At 37.3% G+C, this 18,962-nt stretch overlaps 1 protein-coding gene across 4 annotated transcripts in view; it reads left to right on the forward strand.

Annotated features, from left to right (window-relative positions):
- LOC114653083 (dual specificity calcium/calmodulin-dependent 3',5'-cyclic nucleotide phosphodiesterase 1C-like) overlaps positions 1–18,962 on the forward strand; it is a 930,233-nt gene that overhangs the window by 900,788 nt on the left and 10,483 nt on the right. Inside the window, exon 17 of one of the 4 annotated variants that reach the window (XM_051929365.1) lies at positions 8,102–9,396. The exons of the other annotated variants lie outside the window; for them this stretch is intronic. Within the exon in view, the coding sequence (XP_051785325.1) occupies positions 8,102–8,166 (65 nt within the window). The 3' untranslated portion in view covers positions 8,167–9,396. Of the gene's footprint in view, positions 1–8,101; positions 9,397–18,962 lie in introns of those variants that run through there. 4 annotated transcript variants of the gene reach the window in all.

Here is an 18,962-nt window from a genome sequence, read left to right on the forward strand (position 1 = left end):
TCAGTACAGGCCTTAAGAGAATGAGGACTGACTCTATCTGGTCCCACAGCTTTTTCTGTACATAACTTCCTCAGTTGTCTACTTACTTGGTCTTAAGTTATGGACTGCCCACACTGATGGCCAGAGGTGGACTTGTCACTGGCCATTCCAGCTGACATTGTAGGAGTCGTTGATGGTATGAGGAGTTTGGTCATTTAAATAAGGTGGCAGTGGAAGGAAAATTCTATTAAACAATTGGTTCAGAATGTTAGCATTGTCCATATACCCTTCTAGTCCAGTACTCCTGGATTACTTGAGTTCAGTAATTATACATTCCAGACACCTTTCATGTTATTCTGAGTGAGTTTGTTTTTTATTTTAGCTTCGTAAGCATCCTTTCCTTCACTCCGCTTTTTCTTTAGTACATGCTTTATGTCCTTCAGAGCCTCTTTGTCACTGGATTTGAATGCTCCCTTTAACTCATTCAGGAGACCTTTCAGCTCCTTAGTAATACAGTAATCCCTCGCTACTTCGCGGTTCACTTTTCGCGGATTCACGACTTCGCAGGTCTTATATGTAAGCATATCTAAATATATAACGCGGATTTTTCGCTGCTTCGCAGGTTTCTGCGGACAATGGGTCTTTTTACTTCTGGTATTTGCTTCCTCAGTTGGTTTGCCCAGTTGATTTCATACAAGAGATGCTATTGGCGGATGGCTGAGAAGCTACCCAATCAGAGCACGCAATTAAGTTCCTGTGTTCTGCAGATTGGCTCAGCGATGGAGTGCTGAATTAACCAGGAAGTCTCATCTCACTCATTCAGCATTAACGTGCTCTTGCTACTGCATTCAGTGGATTATCACCTTCATCGTCATCATTTTTACTGCGCAGCATATTCATCACCATCATCACGTCATATATAGCTACGTGTACTTTGCTATACAGTAAGTGTAAACTTATCTACCGATTTCATATTGCTTAGCAGTTGTCCCTGTTATTAATAGAGTAAAGGGTGGGTTGTAAACAATACAGGGAGGGTTTAAAAATGTCCAAATACACGTTAAATAATTAAATAAATATGGTGTCCCTACTTCGCGGCAATTCAGTTATCTCGGTCGGCCTTGGAACCTATCTCCATCATAAGTGAGGGTTTACTGTACAAGGTTTGTTGTTTGGACAGCAACTCACTGTCTTTGTGGGTATAATTGTGTTGACACAGAAGTTAATATAGTCTATGATGCAGTGATTGAGTGCATCAGTATTGTCCCCACGTGTCTCACACATCATTTCCCAATCTGTCATTTGGAAGCAGTCATTCAGGGCCATTTCAGCCTCAAGACTCCACTTCCTCACTATTCTGGGGATAACAGCCATGCAATAAGAGGCTTGTAGCTGGGAATGAGAGGAATCAGATTGTGGTCAGATTTGCCTAAAGGTGCCAGCAGTTTACATTTAAAGGCACCTTTAACATTTGAATACAACAGATCCAGCTTATTATTTCCTTGAGTGGGACATGTCACAAACTGATAGAAATTTGTCATAGCTCCTTCCAAAGTCAATTGGTTGAAGTGACCACATATTATAAGTGCAGGGTTGGAGTGAGTTGTTAAAATATTGGTGAAAGAATTAATCTTTTCCATTGCTAAGTCTCCATTTGTGGAGGGAGGAATATAAACATTAATAAGGTTGATGTAATTTATCTCCCTGGGCAAATAACGTCGATGAATTCCCACAGCCAGAATTTCTTTGTCTGAATTACAAATTGTAGTTTTAACTCTAATATGCTCCATTTTACACCATTCTTCATTCACATACTGTAGATGCCCAGTCCCGCTCCTGTCTTTTTTCCACACCGCACTGGGTCTCTGTCTGCTCAAATAAGATGAAATCTGTCAACCATTAAAACAATGTCAGGTATATCAGGTATAAGCCAGTTCTCCATAAAACAGAAAATGCCAATGTACTTGTATGCTCCATCTTATTAGACGGAGATCAAACTTTTCCAATTAAAATAGTTCTAAAACCTTTTCACCTTGCTTTTACTCTCACGCCGATACATCACCCTCCTTCTGTGGACAAACAGCTCCTACGGTAAAGTGTAACTGAGTTCCTTAGGGACTCCAGATTGCCGGGCAAGTAACTGATTACAGGAGTATTTAATACACCCCACTTTTGTTTCTTAATGTTTCTTATGTTTCCAGATGTTGCAGACATAAGGCAGCCTTTGGGTCCTCCTCACGACTCCATCCATGTTTGCAGCCTATCTGAAGTGCAGTCAAGACAATTCGAGGCCTGGGTTTGCATACATTGCTATTTTTCTGTAAATTTAAGATCCAATTAAAATACATTTATCCAATTTCAAATGGCTACTATCAGTGACAAGCCAGAAACCAGATCAATTCTAATCAATTCCAATATTCTATACAACTAGTAACTAGTAAATAAGATGAGAAACAAAAAGAAAAAGAGTGAGATATACAGAGCTTCTTTAAAATGTCTGCTAGCTGCATACAATGTCAACGTGTAGATACAGCAACATTTTTTGGAAAGTTCTCATAGATTTTAATGCACTTCAGCAGACACACCATGCATCCTTTGGTTAGTGTTAAGTTTGTTGTATGGCTTAGAGTTCAGCTCTGCAGCCAAACAGTATGGCTAATTGGATATGGATAATTTTTCAGTTTAAATATTTATGATGTAACAAAGTGCTTTATATATAAATTCTGTCTATTAGTCCTTTTTTTACTTTTATTAAATTATTGAACTGTTTACTTTTAGAACTTCCCTTTTATGTAGGTGCAGTAGAACACACAGTGACAGCTTTATTCAAAAGATAAAAGTCAGCCATAAATCTGTATTGCAGCCATGCAAAGAACTTCACCCACATTAGAAGAGGGTAATTTAGAATTGCTAAAAAGCTGACCAGAATATTAAAAGTGTTGTATATAAATGTTAAAAGAAAATTTACATGCATTATAGGCAAAATGGTCAAATGGGAGTGCAGACATGCAGATTTTACAGCCAGTTCATAAACATATTTATTCATTCATTTTCCTCTGCTTATCCACAGTTCATTAAATTATTTTAAAAGATTATTTTAGGTTTAGGTTTAGGTTTAGGTTTATTTGTCATATATAGGTTAACACAGGGTCAACATACAATGAAATGTGTATGACAAGAAAAACAAGTCACTCAGCCTAGATCTAATAAAGCTAAAAAATTTTTTTTTTAAATTACAAGTTAAAAATAGACAAGCCATATAAAATAAAATATGTATGTTTTAAAAGAAGTTATAGAGCAATATGAGTTGAATGAGCAGCAAGTACAAATGACAGTTATTGCACAGATAATGTTTTATGAGTACAGATGCATATTCCATAAAGTGCAGATGCATGTTCCAGTCAGTATTCAGAGTGTGTGCAGTTACAGTTTGTGTGTGAGTATTGCAAAGTAGATGTAATGCAATGTAGATGTAATGTAAGTGTATGTAAGTGTTCAGGTGTTGCTGTTGAGGAGTCGAATGGCCTGGTGGTAAAAACTGTTCTTAAGTCTTGTAGTCCGAGCAGCCAGACTCCTGTATCGTCTGCCAGACGGTAACAAGGAGAACAGCTGGCGTGCTGGATGGCTGTGGTCCTTTATGATGCTGCTTGTCTTACGCAAGCACCGATGGAGGTAAATGTCTTCAATGGCAGGAAGACTCTTGCCCGTGATGTGCTCTGCTGCCTTCACCACTCTCTGTAGTGATTTCCGGCTGCTGGCAGAGCAGCTCCCATACCAGACGGTAATGCAGCCCATCAGCAGACTCTCGACCACACTCCTGTAAAAGTTTGAGGTGATGTTGGCATTCATGCCAAACTTCCTCATCCTCCTCAGGAAGTAGAGCCGCTGGTGAGCTTTCTTAACCACAGTGTCTATGTGAAGGGTCCACGAGAGATCCTCGGTGATGTTTACTCCGAGGAACTTGAAGCTGTTAACCCTTTCAACGTCTACGCCACTGATGTAGATGGCGTGGTGTTCTCTGCCTTGCTGTTTCCGATAGTCCACGATCATCTCCTTGGTTTTGCTGACGTTAAGAGACAAGTTGTTATCCAGGCACCAATTACTCAATGCCAGCACCTCCTTTCTGTAGGCCGTCTCATCGTTGTCAGTGATAAGGCCTATGATGGTTGTGTTGTCTGCAAACTTCATGATGGTGTTTGTGCTGTGTTTTGTAACACAGTTGTGGGTGAACAAGGTATACAAGAGGGGGCTAAGCACACAGCCCTGTGGTGCTCCTGTGTTTAAAATGAGTGATGAGGACGTGTGTTTGCCGACTCTCACCACCTGGGGCCAGTTTGTGAGGAAAGAGAAAATCCATCTGCAGATGGTCGTCCCCAACCCAAGGTCGTCAAGCTTCAAGACGAGTTTTGAGGGGATGATGGTGTTGAATGCCGAGCTGTAATCTATGAACAGCATTCTTACATATGTATTTCCTCTTTCCAGGTGGGTGAGGGCAGTGTTTATTGTTAGCGCAATGGCATCCTTTGTAGATCTGTTTGCTCAGTAAGCAAATTGGAGAGGATCCAGCGTGTTGGGGAGAGAGGAGCTGATGTAACCTTTGACCAGTTGCTCGAAGCACTTCATAATGACCGATGTCAGTGTCAACCGGGCGACAGTCATTCAGACAGGAGACCACCGGTTTCTTTGGGACAGGAATGATGGTGGATGCCTTGAAGGAAGTGGGGACCATTGACTGCCTCAGGGAGAGATTGAAGATGTTGGTGAACACACCTGCTAGCTGTGCAGCACACGCCCTGAGGGCACGGCCTGGGATGCCATCTGATCCTGGAGCTTTGCAAGGATTGACCTTTTTGAAGGACCTTCTCACGTCAGACGTTTCAAGGATCAGAGTGACAGACTTACTGCCCCCTTGAGGATATAGCACCTGCTCTTTGTTGGCTGCATCAAAACGAGCATAGAAAGTGTTGAGCTTGTCTGCAAGACATGCAGTGGGCTGAACACTGACTGTGTTTTTCTTTTTATAGTCAGTAATGCAGCACAGTCCATTCCACAGGTGCTTGGTGTCAGAGCTGTGGTAGCTTGACTCCACTTTGTCCCTGTAGTCCCGTTTGGCCTTCTTGATGGACCTCCGGAGGTCGTATCTGGCTGCTTTGTTTGCACCAGAGTCCCCTGAGCCAAAGGCAGAGTTCTGCGCCTTGAGCTTAGCCCGAATCTCCCTATTTACCCAGGGTTTCTGGTTAGGATATCTGCAAATGGAGGTTTTAGTGACAACATCGTCAATGCACTTGCTGATATAACCTGTGACAGAGTCTGTGAATTCATTGATGTTTCCATCAGCTGCATCCTCAAACATCTGCCAATCAGTTGTTTCAAAGCAGTCCTGTAAGACCCCCTCAGCTTCACTGTCCCATTTGTAGATGTCCCTGTAAACCGTTTTTTCCTGTTTAAGTCTTTGTTTATATGCAAGCAGCAGCAATATAGAGCAATGGTCTGCTTTTCCAAAAGCTGGTCGAGGGAGAGATTTGTAGGAGTCCTTGAATAAGGTGTAACAATGATCCAGTGTTTGATCACCTCTTCGGGGAGAGATGTGCTGATAGTATTTAGGGAGAACTTTGTTTATGTTTGCTCTGTTAAAGTCTCCCAACACAATAAATGCTGCTTCTGAGTTAGCGTTCTCTAGTCCACTGATAACATCATACAGTTCATCCATTTCCGAAGCTTTATCAGCGGTGAGCAGTGCGTTTTTAAGACACATACATTCATAGCCCACGAAGAGTTAACCATAAAGCACACACCCCCTCCCCTTGACTTGCCTGAGTCCTTCGTTCTGTCTCCCCGATAAACTGTGAACCCGTTTGGTGTGACTGCGCAGTCGGGTACGCTGGGCTCCAACCACGTCTCTGTGAACGCCAAAACGCAGCAGTTCGTGATGTCTTTCTGGTGCTTTATCCGTGCGCGCAGCTCATCTAATTTGTTGTCCAGAGACTGAACGTTAGCGAGCAGGATGCTAGGCAGAGGAGGCTTGTTGTTTCTCTGTCGGGTTCGGCACAGAACTCCGGTGCATTTCCCCCTCTTTGTTTTCCTTCGGCGTCGCGCGAGTAAGCAAAAGGCTCCAGGCAGTACAATGTCCGCGATATCAAAAACTGTTGTAAAATCCGAACTGGCTGATGAACGTAATTCCAATAGTGTTTGCCGGTCATACTGAAAGTGTGATAAAGTAGTACGCACAAAGAGAGTGAGTAATAAGAAAATAAATAATAACTTTTTGCTGAGATGACTCGGAGCTCTCGTCAGTGCAGTCATCTTACGGCGCAGCCTGACAGGGGTGTTTTTTTTTTTAATTATATGTAATGAATTATTTATAAATATTTCATTTTATTTCAATCTATATTTATTTTGTATACACAATTCAAAGTCTAAAGCTTGAAAGTACAACTTATGAGAGGCACCTAGGGGTGCAACCTCCAGGTAGTGTTCAGAAACCATTAAGAAGGCTAAAAGAAAGTTAGGTTATAAAGCAATATGTAAAGAGTACAAGTCAAAGGAGGTTATGCTTAAGTGCTATAGTGTACAGGTAAAACATCACCTGAAGTACTATGTGTAGGTTCACTGTCTAGACTACAAAAAAGATGTAGCAGCACTAGACAAAGTCCAGAGAAGAGCAACTTACACTGCTTTCACGTTACAAGGTTCATTTAATTGCGATCTGACTATTCTTATTCTTGTCACATAGCCACGAATCGGATATGTAGCCAGTCTAGTACCGCATATGAAAGTGTCTCCACACAGCCCTGAAAACATCAGATTTGTGTCACATTAAGGGAAAAAATTGGATTTGAGTCACTTCTGTCTGGTAATGTAAACATAGTCAAAGACTGATTCAGGGAATGAGAGATATGAACTTTTATGAGAGATCAAAGGAGTTGAAACGTTTCAGTTTAATGTAGTCTTAATGTGTTCAGTAAAAGTGTCACTTGAGCACACAAAAAAGGAATTTGAAACTGAAGAAACAGGGATGTTGCATATATAACTGTATATTGTTATGGTGTAACCTAGTACTATAATAAACTACTTTATGCACGTAGAGCAGCAGAATGATGTATAGTCAGCAAAGTTACAGGACCCTGGGTTCTAACATCAGTGTTGTTTTTGCAAGTTCTCACCTTGTTTGCATGGAGTTTCTGTGGAAACTCAGTCTTCCTCACATATCCAAAAGAAATATGAATGCTAACTTAACTGGCAAATCTAAACTGACCCTGAATGTGAGCATGTATAAGAATGCCCATTTTATGGATTGGTGCTCAATCTGTGCATGGTGCTTTCATGATAGACTCCTGCCCATCCTCATCATAAAAATGTAATTAAATATGTTCAGTGAAGAAATGGACTGTATTATTTAATTTTAAAAACTAAAGCTAACTGTTGGTCAACAACACAAAGTAAATATAAAGAGCATCATTCATGTGAGAGTACCTCACATTACTAGACGTCATATTGGGAGCCCAGTTTCTTTACTGCCTCCCATGGAGGTACATTTGACTCAGTGACTCTGAATCAGTCTTTACTATTTATGTTCATGGGTGAAGATAGCCTGCAAATGACAGCATCTGATAAAGGGCTGGTTCTTGCCTTTTCACCAAGATGGTTAGAATAGACTCCGCCCTAGCGTGTTTCACTTAATGAAGTTCAGTAAAATATTATATTATATTATATTATATTATATTATATTATATTATATTATATTATATTATATTATATTATATTATATTATATATTCAAGATTGTTCAGTATTTACAATGATTACTAGTTTAAAATTGTTATCAAAGTATTTTGTGTGGCTATAAAATTTTTTAAAATAACCAACAATAGTATATTAAATTTTAGCAGCAACAACAACTAAGTTTGCATTAACAGTAAAACATGTAAAACTATAACAAAGCTGTATTTGCTTATGACTTTGATATTATGATGTATTTAATATAACCTGTTATACAGTATATGCATTTTGGTACAAAATGGTACAAAATGGCAAGCAATTTCTTTCCTTCTTCTAGCAGCAGATCTCCGTATGAAGAAATTGAAAATTGCCACTAATTTGGCAATATTTCTTTTTTTTCCCAGAAGCTGAGCTGGATGTGAAGAAAGGTGCTGATTCTGCTGCAGCTGATGGTGACGGTGCAAACTAAATCCAAACTTTTAGCTGAGACTTCTCATTTTAAAACATGAACATTTCCAGGGATGGACATTGTACAGTGTTTCAACACTCTTCCCCTTAAGAGTTGTAGATGTGATTTTTATATTTTTCTCTTTTTTTGTACAGGCAAGAAGAATGAGTCATAACTATTGTTTCCAAAATGGTGGAATTGCACATTAATTAGCCTAGGTTATTTCAAATCATGCTTTTTGAAAAGGATTAGGCCAACATTACTAGTATGTTAAGAACATGCATCAGGACTCACTTGTTTGTTAGAACTTCAAAATAAATTTAAGATGTCATTCTGAAATATAAGATTGTATGAGATTTTAAAATGCGACCCAAAAAGCAGTGCACAATATAACTAAGAGGTCAGCTGCTGTAAGTTTATGAGGTTTTCAAAATATGTCTCAACTAACCCATTTATTTGCACAACATAAATTGCAAAATAATGTGGAATGTCCTTGAAATTATTGATCTTACTGACAAATGCATGGATTTATATTGTATTCTGCTTATTTAAGACTGCTGGTCTTACTAGAAAAAAAACATTTTGATGAAGGGCAGCAGTGATCATGCAAAACACACTTATTATATTAGCTATGAAAACTGCTGACACAAAAAGGCGCATTAAAATCATCCAGTTGTGAATATGCCAGTGCCTGTAACAAATCTGTGTAACGATGCCAGTAAATCTAATTCTTATTGTGTCTGTGGACTTCATGCAGCAGTGTCAGCTTGTATGTTCTGTAAATGACACAAATAGTAAGCTAAAGTTGTAAAATTAAGTTGTTTTATAATGGAATGAAAATTTCCAGGGCTATTCCATTTGTTCTTAAACTTCTCCTTCACATAATATCTGAGTCAAATAGAAATATTACACAATTAATATTTTCATTAAATTACAAAAATCTTGAATAATTGGGTTATGAAGTATTTGTATTATACCAAGCAACATAGAAGAGCTTTAGTATCATACATAGTGGAATCTATAATGGAATATATCATGTTCAAACACTTGTTATAGGAGAAATAATCTAAAATGTAATGATGTCCCTTAATATTGTTGATGTTAATATGCATTTAGTAATATCAAAAGTGAAAATTAACAAATAGTTTTCAGTCAAACTAAAATCATGCTTTGTGTATGTGTTGACAGGAGGGTAAATAAAGGCATTGACAAAGGATATTAAATTCTATACATTATGAGGTCACTTTTATCAGTTCGTAGTGAAAAGCCAAGCAAAATGACACCTTTTATTGTCTAACTAAAAAGATTACAATATACAAGCTTTCGAGGCAACTCAGGCCCGTTCTTCAGGCAAGATCTTGCCTGAAGAAGGGGCCTGAGTTGCCTCGAAAGCTTGCATATTGTAATCTTTGTAGTTAGCCAATAAAAGGTGTAATTTTGCTTGACTTTTCACTACATTCATAATGGCTAATATGGTACAACACCCTAGTACATCAGTTCGTAGAAATTTAAAGTCAATAGCCTTCAAAGATGCTTATATAGAAATAAAAATTAACGCATTAGATTTCCTTCCTTATGTGAAAATGGTGGGTGATGAATATATAGCTTCCAGTTCTTGTATATCTTGTAGGTTGTAAAATCTCAGATATTAATATTTTCTACCTGCCAAGTACAAATTGTGAATCTGATCTCAGTTAAAGTAATATGAGATTTATGTAGTTAAAACTGGAGAGTTTTTTATTAACAGGATCCTTCCAGTGCACCTTTTGGTTGTTTGAATTTTTTTTTATAATAAGATCAACTCAACTTCCTTGGCTGATTGAGAAATAACATCCCTCCTGCATGTCTTGGGTGAGCCTTGGTCTTTTCCCATCTTTGCCCAGTACACCCTAAGGAGTATATCCAAGGGGCATCCTCATTGCATACTCAAACCACCAAGTCAATGTTCTGATATCAATAAAGCCATTCCTACATTCAGGAGGTTAATGGCAATCCATCCATCCATCCAATTTGAATTAGTACAGTAGTGGCTCATTTTTATTTCTCAATATTAAAGTAATGGTTAATAGTGAGCTATAAGAAGAAAGCTTGTCCTCCGCTCTTCTCTGTTGTATATATAATAAAGGTTGCTTGCAGATCAAAGGTCGATATGTAACCTGGAAATGTAACTGTCATACTGTATCACCTGATTCCTATTTGTGACCTCCTCAATACTCTTCCACAAAAGCTTCTGTGTGCTAGGACTGTTTAAAAACTGCTGAATATTTTCAACAGATAAGAGGTCAGACTAGTTTCTATATACTGTATATGTTTATTTGTTAAGGGCTCTCAAGCCGGTAACTAGTGATATACATTATTACAAGTTGAATCTTGTTGGCGCTTTGGTTAGCATGATTAAAGTAACGGCATCATTTATGAGTACATTGAAAAGGGTTGAGCATTTTTCAAAGAGAAAGGAAGGGAGAGAGAGAGAGAAAAAGATTTCTCCTTGAATGTATGGCAGTTATTTTTGTGATTGTCAGAGTCTTTAGTGGGTAACAAAAAAACAACACTATCATCTGTCGCTATTGGGTAATTTAAAATGTATTGTCAGACCTTCAAAATCAGTATGAGACTCTGAAAGCTCAGTTAGCCCCAGAGAAAATTCTAGTAAGCATTTCCTATTAAAGGAGAATTAGCAGCATCATTATTGACTATGTATAGTCTTAGCCACCATTATTGTCAATAGAGACTTTATACTTAAAACACATATTTAGAATTAGATTTTATATAAAAGTAATTTTATAATTATTATCGTAAAAAAGAGAACGCAGTAGGTAGAGGCATGTACTGCCTTCCGTACATTTATATTTTCCTAAAAGTGAATATGTAAATTATATATTGGTTGTGTAATATGTATCATATATTTGAAGAGTTTCATACAAAAATGCTAGATTTGCACATTTTGAATATTGTTTATAATGGTTCACTTTCTCCATATATTTTACTTAGAAAGCAACTTCTTTTTGTTTAATAGTACATCAACACACATGTGGCCATGACTGAAAGTGACATACTTTTCTGTTCTGAATGCCTATATTTAAAAAATATTATGTTTTTATGTTTAAAACACAAAACTGTATAATAATATCAGTAATCTTGCTTTTTATCCAAAAGCAAAAATATAATTAGAATAAATCTGTCATGGTCTCAGTGATGGTTAACATTTGCTATAAATGTAATAAAAATATCCCTTGTTTATGCATTGGCACTTATAAACACGATGCATGTCATTTGGCTACATTTGTTAAATAATTTCATAATGCCTAATCTTCAGAATTTAGCTGTTAAATGTATAGTTGTTGATACATAATGTATTTTATTTTTGCATGAATTTTTTTTTTCATTTATTTTTTACTTTTACAGCTACACTTACTGTATGTATGAAAGTCTTTTTTTTAATTAGAAAATTAAGTGTAGATCATGCACGAAAAATAATATTTAAACTACAACTTCTAAAACAGTGACTTTGCCAATCCAACTGTTTTTCTGTGCCCCCTTACTGCATTACAGACTCACAGGGAACAAGTGCCTGTTCTGGCTGAGTATAAGCAGGGAAATGATTTTGGAGGAAAAACCAGTTCTTCTCAGGTTACACCTTCCTAATCACAGTCGCTCACACTCATGCAGGGCCAATTAAAGTCTACACTTCTCCATGTGTTTAGGATCTGAGAGGAAACCACAATCACCAGAGAAATCTTGTACTGACACAATCAGAATGTGCAAACTCCTTATATATAGGCCAGGATTTGAACCCAAATCCCTAGATATCTAAAGCAGTAGCCACATTCCAAGAAATGATCCATCCCTCCATTCTGTAACCCACTTAGTTAGTCGAGTGTCAAGAGATTATTGCAGTAAACATCACTGATTATCTCTTATTTGTATTAAAAAAAAAAACTTTATTGCAGTAAATGTTATTGATTGTATTTTTCAATACAGATATTCAGTTTTCTGCGGTGGGTTGGCACCCTGCCCAGGATTGTTTCCTGCCTTGTGCCCTGTGTTGGCTGGGATTGGCTCCAGCAGACCCCCGTGACCCTGTGTTCGGATTCAGCGGGTTGGAAAATGGATGGATGGATGGATGGATGGATGCATGGATGGATGGATGGATGGATGGATACTCAGTTTTGTATAGTTAATCAAAAAAGCTTGATTTAGAAAATCCACTCTTACTTTCCAGTCATTTAAAATAAACTTTTTTGTATGAAACTTTTCACAATGATATGTCTAGATTTGTGTATTTATATGTGTATTATACATATATACTGTTCATATATGTAGAAAGAGAGAGAGAATATAAAAGGTAAAATAGGTAAGTAGTAACTGCATAGGAATATCAAGCAGCAATTTCAACAGTTGTTTAATTTTTCAGTTTGAAATTACCATATACTTTTTTCTTTCTTGGGTGCACAGTGATGCCGACCCCTAGCTCTACACGCAGTATATTTTTTTGTTTGGAGGCATGTTTTAGGCACTGTCTTTCTCCTCTGTCTCTGTCAAAGCCATTTCACATTCAGTTTCTATAGCCTGCGTTTTAGTATTCCTGTTTTTTGATCTCTTGTTACTATCACTTGAGTTCCACTAAACAGAGTTTTAAACTTCTCTTTCCTGATTTTTTTTTTTTAATCTTCAATCTTTGTATTACTGAAACCTAATATTAATCCATGTGCTTATCAAAGATCTTGAAGCCTGTTCATTCAAGAAACATGTGATTCTCAATATTTGGTTGAGCCTCCACATTAAATTACTCCTTCAATTTAGTTATTTTGGATTTAATTAGCCCTTCTCTTTCTCACACTTTGAAAGGCAGCCTTAGAATCAAAAATGAAGAAGAAGAAAATGCAATGATCTTTCAGGCAAAGTCAGTAAGAAACAACAACAGAACAAAAACTGCAATCTATGAAATGGCTGAGAGACTGGAAAAAAGACAAAAAACAGATATTTGGAAGAGGCTATTTAGCCTTATGCCAACAGCAGTGAGTAAAATGGTTGAACAATATTAGGTTTCTAATCTTAATATATATCATAATCTGTCATGACCTCCATGATCACTGTCTGCTTCATTCCATCTTTATTTAGTGATACAGTATATGATCAGAACCTAGAGTTGCTGCTCACTGTTAGTTTCTTGCTGTCAAGGAGACCACTGTGCTTTAGAATAGTTATCATCAATAGACTTTTTATTTATTGACACTTCTTCTGATATTTTTTCACATATATCATTTTATTTTTCTTTCTATTTGTGATTCGTATTTGTTCACCTACTTCTTTGGCTAGCCTAACTTACTTTTGAAATCCTTGTCTATAATGACATAATGTATGAATCTATCATTATTTCAAATTGATCAACCAGTTTACCTTTACATATTATCAGTGTATATAATGACCTCAATATTCACCAGACTTACCTTTGACTTACAACTCGTCCACTGTCTATTGTCTGTGGAGTTTGCATAGTTTCCCTATGTCTCCGTAGAATTTCTCCAGGAAGTCTGGTTTCCTTACACCTCCCAAAGACATTTGCACAAGGTTAATTGGGGTCTTTAAATTCATCATGTGTGAGGGAGTGTTTGAAAATAGTGTGCCCTGTGATAAACAGGGATCTCATCAAGGAGCTCTTTTCCTCAGCACTTGATGCTGCTGCTAATATGAAAATGAAATTTAGTGAGTATTAATGCCTAGATTAATTTTTCCCAAGAAAACAGCATAAACAAGTCATTTCTATTCCATTGGGCATGGTAAACTGTTATTAAATATTGATATGTTGATAACAAATAAGCCTGTACCCTGCAGCAAGTACTGATTGGTACAGCTCTTTACAGAGTATTATTGACCCACACTCTGCACTGTTTTGTAGCCATGATTTCCATTGTATGTTTCAAAATCATAAATTACCAGTTGTCCATTACCACCACTATTGTTTGTGTGAGCATGTTTAAACACTTTTATTTAATTAATTAGATATCTATTATTATAATACTGGCATGCTTTCATTACATATATTTTTTCCATATTTTACTTACACTTTAGTTGTAGGGCATTGCATATTCTTTCCATTATGAATTTAACTATTTTGGCATTATTTTAAGTGTTGTTATTATAATTTATCATTTTTGCAACTTTTTTTGTTTTATATTTTCTTGGAATTGTTATTATTGCCTTCTTCAATCAGTCATACTGTTGCTAATAGCAACATCTGTTTGCTAGCCGCATAATTGTCACGTGACGTGATGTCATCAGTGCCACTATTTTAGATGGTGCCTCACTTATCACAGTAAATACTCGCTCCTCCCTCCTTATTCTGCTCTTTACAATAACAACCCCAAGTCAATATTACCTGTAACCGTCTTTCAGTTTTTCCCTTTTCTCTATGCAGAATGTTTTCAGCTACAGTATGTGTTGTTTGAGGAGTGCCCTACTTGCACAGCCTGTTTAAAATTCTTCCACAGCACCTCGATGGGATTCACATCCAGGCTTTGCCTTGGCCATTCCAGAACCCCACCATGTCTTTCTTTTCAGCCACTCCTTGGTGGATTTGCTAGTATGTTTAGGGCTGTTGTCATGTTACAAGGTCCATTTTCGATGGAGCTTCAATCTTCTGATAAATGGCCTTACATTATCCACAAGAACCCTCTAATACAATAAATAATTCATAATGAATTCTGTGATGATGAGCTGCCCAGACCATGATGCAGCAAGGTAGCTCCAAACTATAACATTTCCACCACAGTTCTTTACAGTTATTATCAGGTTTTTCAGATCAAATGTTGTCATTTGTTTTTTGGCCAGGTGTTCATGGGCAAAATTTAGTCTTGCCCTGATGTTCTTTGTGAGCAGCAAAAGTTTTCTCCTGGCACGTCTCCCATGTTGATCTAATTTGTGCAGCTTCTTTCTGATAGTAGACTCATTCACTTTGACATTAACAGTGGCAAGAGCTACTTGTAGGTCCCATGATGAAATTCTGGGGTTGTAGACATTTCTTTCATCACTTTGCGTTTTGTTTTTCGGTTGTACTTGCTTGGGTGGCCTTTTGAAATCTTCATCACTTGTAGAATATTTTCTTGACAATGGAATGGATGGTATCCAATTGTTTGGAGATCTTTTTAAATCACTTCCCACACTCAAATGTATCTCTAATCTTCTTTAAGCACATTGAGCATGGAAAAGGCACTATATAAATAAAATGTATTATTATTATTTCTGTAAAGCTCAGAGACCTCTTTTGATCTAGGCAAATGGGATAACACACACTTCAAAAACAAAGAGTAAAACAAACTAAGTGATTGAGGTTTAAATAAGGCAGTTACTGACAAAATACTCTCTAATGATATTCTAATCAATGTTTCAACTGATTGAAATTTTATGTATTTGAGGTAGTGATAAATGTAGGTGTGTACTTACTTTTCTTACTTGGAAATTTATATTTACTAGGGGGCTTCGCTCATCCTTCTGCCTTCACTATGCGCCAACCACTTGTGAAGAGGTGGGCTGAACACACACCAGGTAGACGCGATCGCACCTCCAACACCCCCTCTTAAACGGTGATACAATGGCAAACACATACAGTTTTTTTATCTCCTCTTTGCTCAATCAGCTGCTGGCTTGCTTCTGCCACCATGCCGTGTGATCTGCATCTCGCTCGGTGCACTTCTGTCTTATCACCTATGTCCATATATTATCGATCTCTTTTCGCTTTTACCTTTTCATCAATATCGCATTGAATTTTGATTCCGTGTTTGGATTTACATCATGACAATACATGTATAACTGCCTGTGAGTGAATATCATTTCTTTCTCTCTACAAGAAATGTGTCTGACATAACCACCCAGGACTTTTCCAAATCTCTTTGCATTAGCTCTTGTTTCACAGGGCTTCCAGCCCCGGGCGTGGTTACATCTCTTGGCACGAAGACTCGTCTTGTGGGACGTGAAAGTGTCTCTGAGACAATCAAGTCTTGTCTCCTTCTGAGATTTTTCTTTATAATAGAGAGATGCTTATTTAAATTACACAATGGACTGCAAAAGGTAAATATGACAAGATATTTTGTATGGTTTACTTTCTTTTCACATGACTGTATATTTCTGACAGTGTCCAAAGGCAAAGCCACAACAATGTTGCTGTTCAGGAAGCTTTCATGACAGTACAGCTGACACTCACTACCATTCTTGTGCAAAGCCACTTTAATCTTTTCTCTTTCCCATTATTCTTATAAAAGCACACACATACTCATTCTCACAGTCTGGCACCAGCCTGCTTCTTTTAAGGTAACCAATTAGTGTATAATAATCAGAGTCTTGTATTTGAGATTAGTAGGCAGTAAGCACTTTACTTACTGTACATTAAATTCATATTTAAAGACAACATTAATGATTAAACTTGCGGGTTTGCTTTGCAAAATAAACTGTGTTTTGCTGCAAACAAAACTTCTACCACCTTTCCTCCACATGCAAAAGCATGGCACAATTTATTCTGATGAAGAACATAGAAAGGGGGATAGAAAGGGGGAGTAGAGAGCTTCTGCCTGGAGACACTTTTTAAAGCCTGGAAATGTGACCACCAGCTGGTGCTTGAAGTGGGTCATCTCTTTGATTGAATGTTAATTTATCGCCATAAACAAAGTACCATCAGTACAAGCACTGCCACTCACAAGCCCTCTAAAGGAGAAAAGGAGCATGGCTTGGATAAGCTGATAGAGTTGGGGAAATGGGAGTGTAGATAATGTTATCACGACCCAAAATGAAAGGTGTAATGCGAAAACAGTGGTGTGAACATGCAGGTAGGTAGCATTTGAGGTAGATGAGTGTGAATGGAAGGAGCTATGGAAGATCGGATGGCATTAGAGGGCGGCCAAGGAAGTGCACTGTGCTTTTGGCTGCAGAATACCCTTTGGAAAAAATATTCCTTGCTCTGCCACCTCAAAAACCTTAAAAGAAAAAAAAATAACATTATATGAAATATGAATGAGTTTTACATTTTCAATTTAGAAATTGTTTGCAATTGCATGTGGTAATTTCATTAAACTCTATGGAAAATGACATTCTGTTTTTCCCATCACAAATTCTTATTAATTATTATCCTATTAAACTGTATTTTAAAAATATAAATTGACTGTTGATTAAAATGTGTCCCATTCTGTAGAGTTACAATGTGGTAATCTTTAACTACGCATGTAACTATATTGTAAGTATGTATTACTTGATTAACAGTAAAGGAGATAAAAATATTTTTTTTAATAAATTTCTAATGAAAAGTGCTGTACCATTGAAAAGTTACACAATATGTTAAGTTCACAGTAGTAATTCATAGTTACTCAGCTAATTACAGAGCACTTACTGTGTAAGATGATGAGATCTAAAAAAATGTGGGGTCAAAAACCCAGCCATTCGATTTGCATTAGTCTTATTAGATCTTTGCTAGATGAAGTGAAATACACTGCAGTGTACCTGTATCTGCATATTGTTAGTGTAAATGATTTATGCTTAGAGATATTTCCTCATGATACATTTACAATTTAATAATTACACTACATTTTTAGAGTGGTCTCCACACAGACCAATTGACGATTCTTATTAAATAAACCTTTCTCATATCAAGTTAAGTTTAAGTTTTAAAGAATTGAATTCATTATGATTTTGAGTCAAAGCTTTTTGAAAGAGCGTAAGTGATGTTGGCCCATACGGTGATCCACATTTTTGACACAGCTTGACTAGATTGAGGTCTAGTGACTAGTAATGCCACTACATTAAGCTAAATTCTCTTATCACAATTCTCGAACAATTCCAAGACCTTCTTAACCTTATGCAAGAAAGCATAATGAAAATCCTTCTTACAGAGGGATAAACTGTTGAAATGAGACGGTGTTCTCAACTGACCGTGAAGCTGGTGTCGGAAAGTGGTAACATGCTGCGTGTTGATTAACTCATGCAAGTAAGAATTTCACTGTACTCTTTCCATCACAATAATGATCTTATTAAACTATGTTAAGGCAGTCTGGGGAATTTAAATATTTCATTATTCATTTAAAGAGACATAGTGTGAATCACACATGCAAATCTCACACCATTACGCTCTTACAAGCCGTTTGAACTGTTTTGATCCAAGAACTCATATCTTGGTACTCTCACCAGTGTGGTTCTGCCAGGTTGTATTAGGCCAGGATATTTATTGTTTTCTTTTTCTTTCATTCTTATTTTCAATGACAAGAGTTGAACTCATTAAGGTCTTAATAAAAATAATAATTATTTACATTTATACAGTGCTTTTCTCATACTCAAAGTGCTTTATATAGAAAGTGGGGAGCCACTTCAGCAATCACCAATGAGCACCATCATCCTGGATGATGTGATGGCAGCCTGTTTTGCACCAGTAAATTCACCCCACATTAGTTATTAGGTGGTTAAGGGCTGAGAGAGGTGGCCAGTTAGAGACAGGGGATGGTTTATAACTTAGAATGACTAGGCCATGGAGGGCATCAGGATATACCCTACTCTTTACTCTTTCCTAGTTTCCCAGGAATCTTTAATGACCACAAAGAATCAGGACCCCAGTTATACATCTCACCCCAAGGGTGGTACCACTTTTACAGCAGTGTCCCTATCACTGCATTGGGTTCAGCACACAGAGTACATGGTTAACCTCTCGAACACCTCTTCCTGCAGCAACCCAAGCTTTTCCTAGATTGTCTTCCATCCATCTACTGGCCAGGCCTGAACATGCTTAGCTTCAGGTGGATTACCTGTTCTGAAGTGCATGTGGTATGGCCGCTGCCTAGACT

This window comes from Erpetoichthys calabaricus, chromosome 6 (genome assembly GCF_900747795.2).
Source record: "Erpetoichthys calabaricus chromosome 6, fErpCal1.3, whole genome shotgun sequence".
Taxonomy (NCBI): Eukaryota; Metazoa; Chordata; class Cladistia; order Polypteriformes; family Polypteridae; genus Erpetoichthys; species Erpetoichthys calabaricus.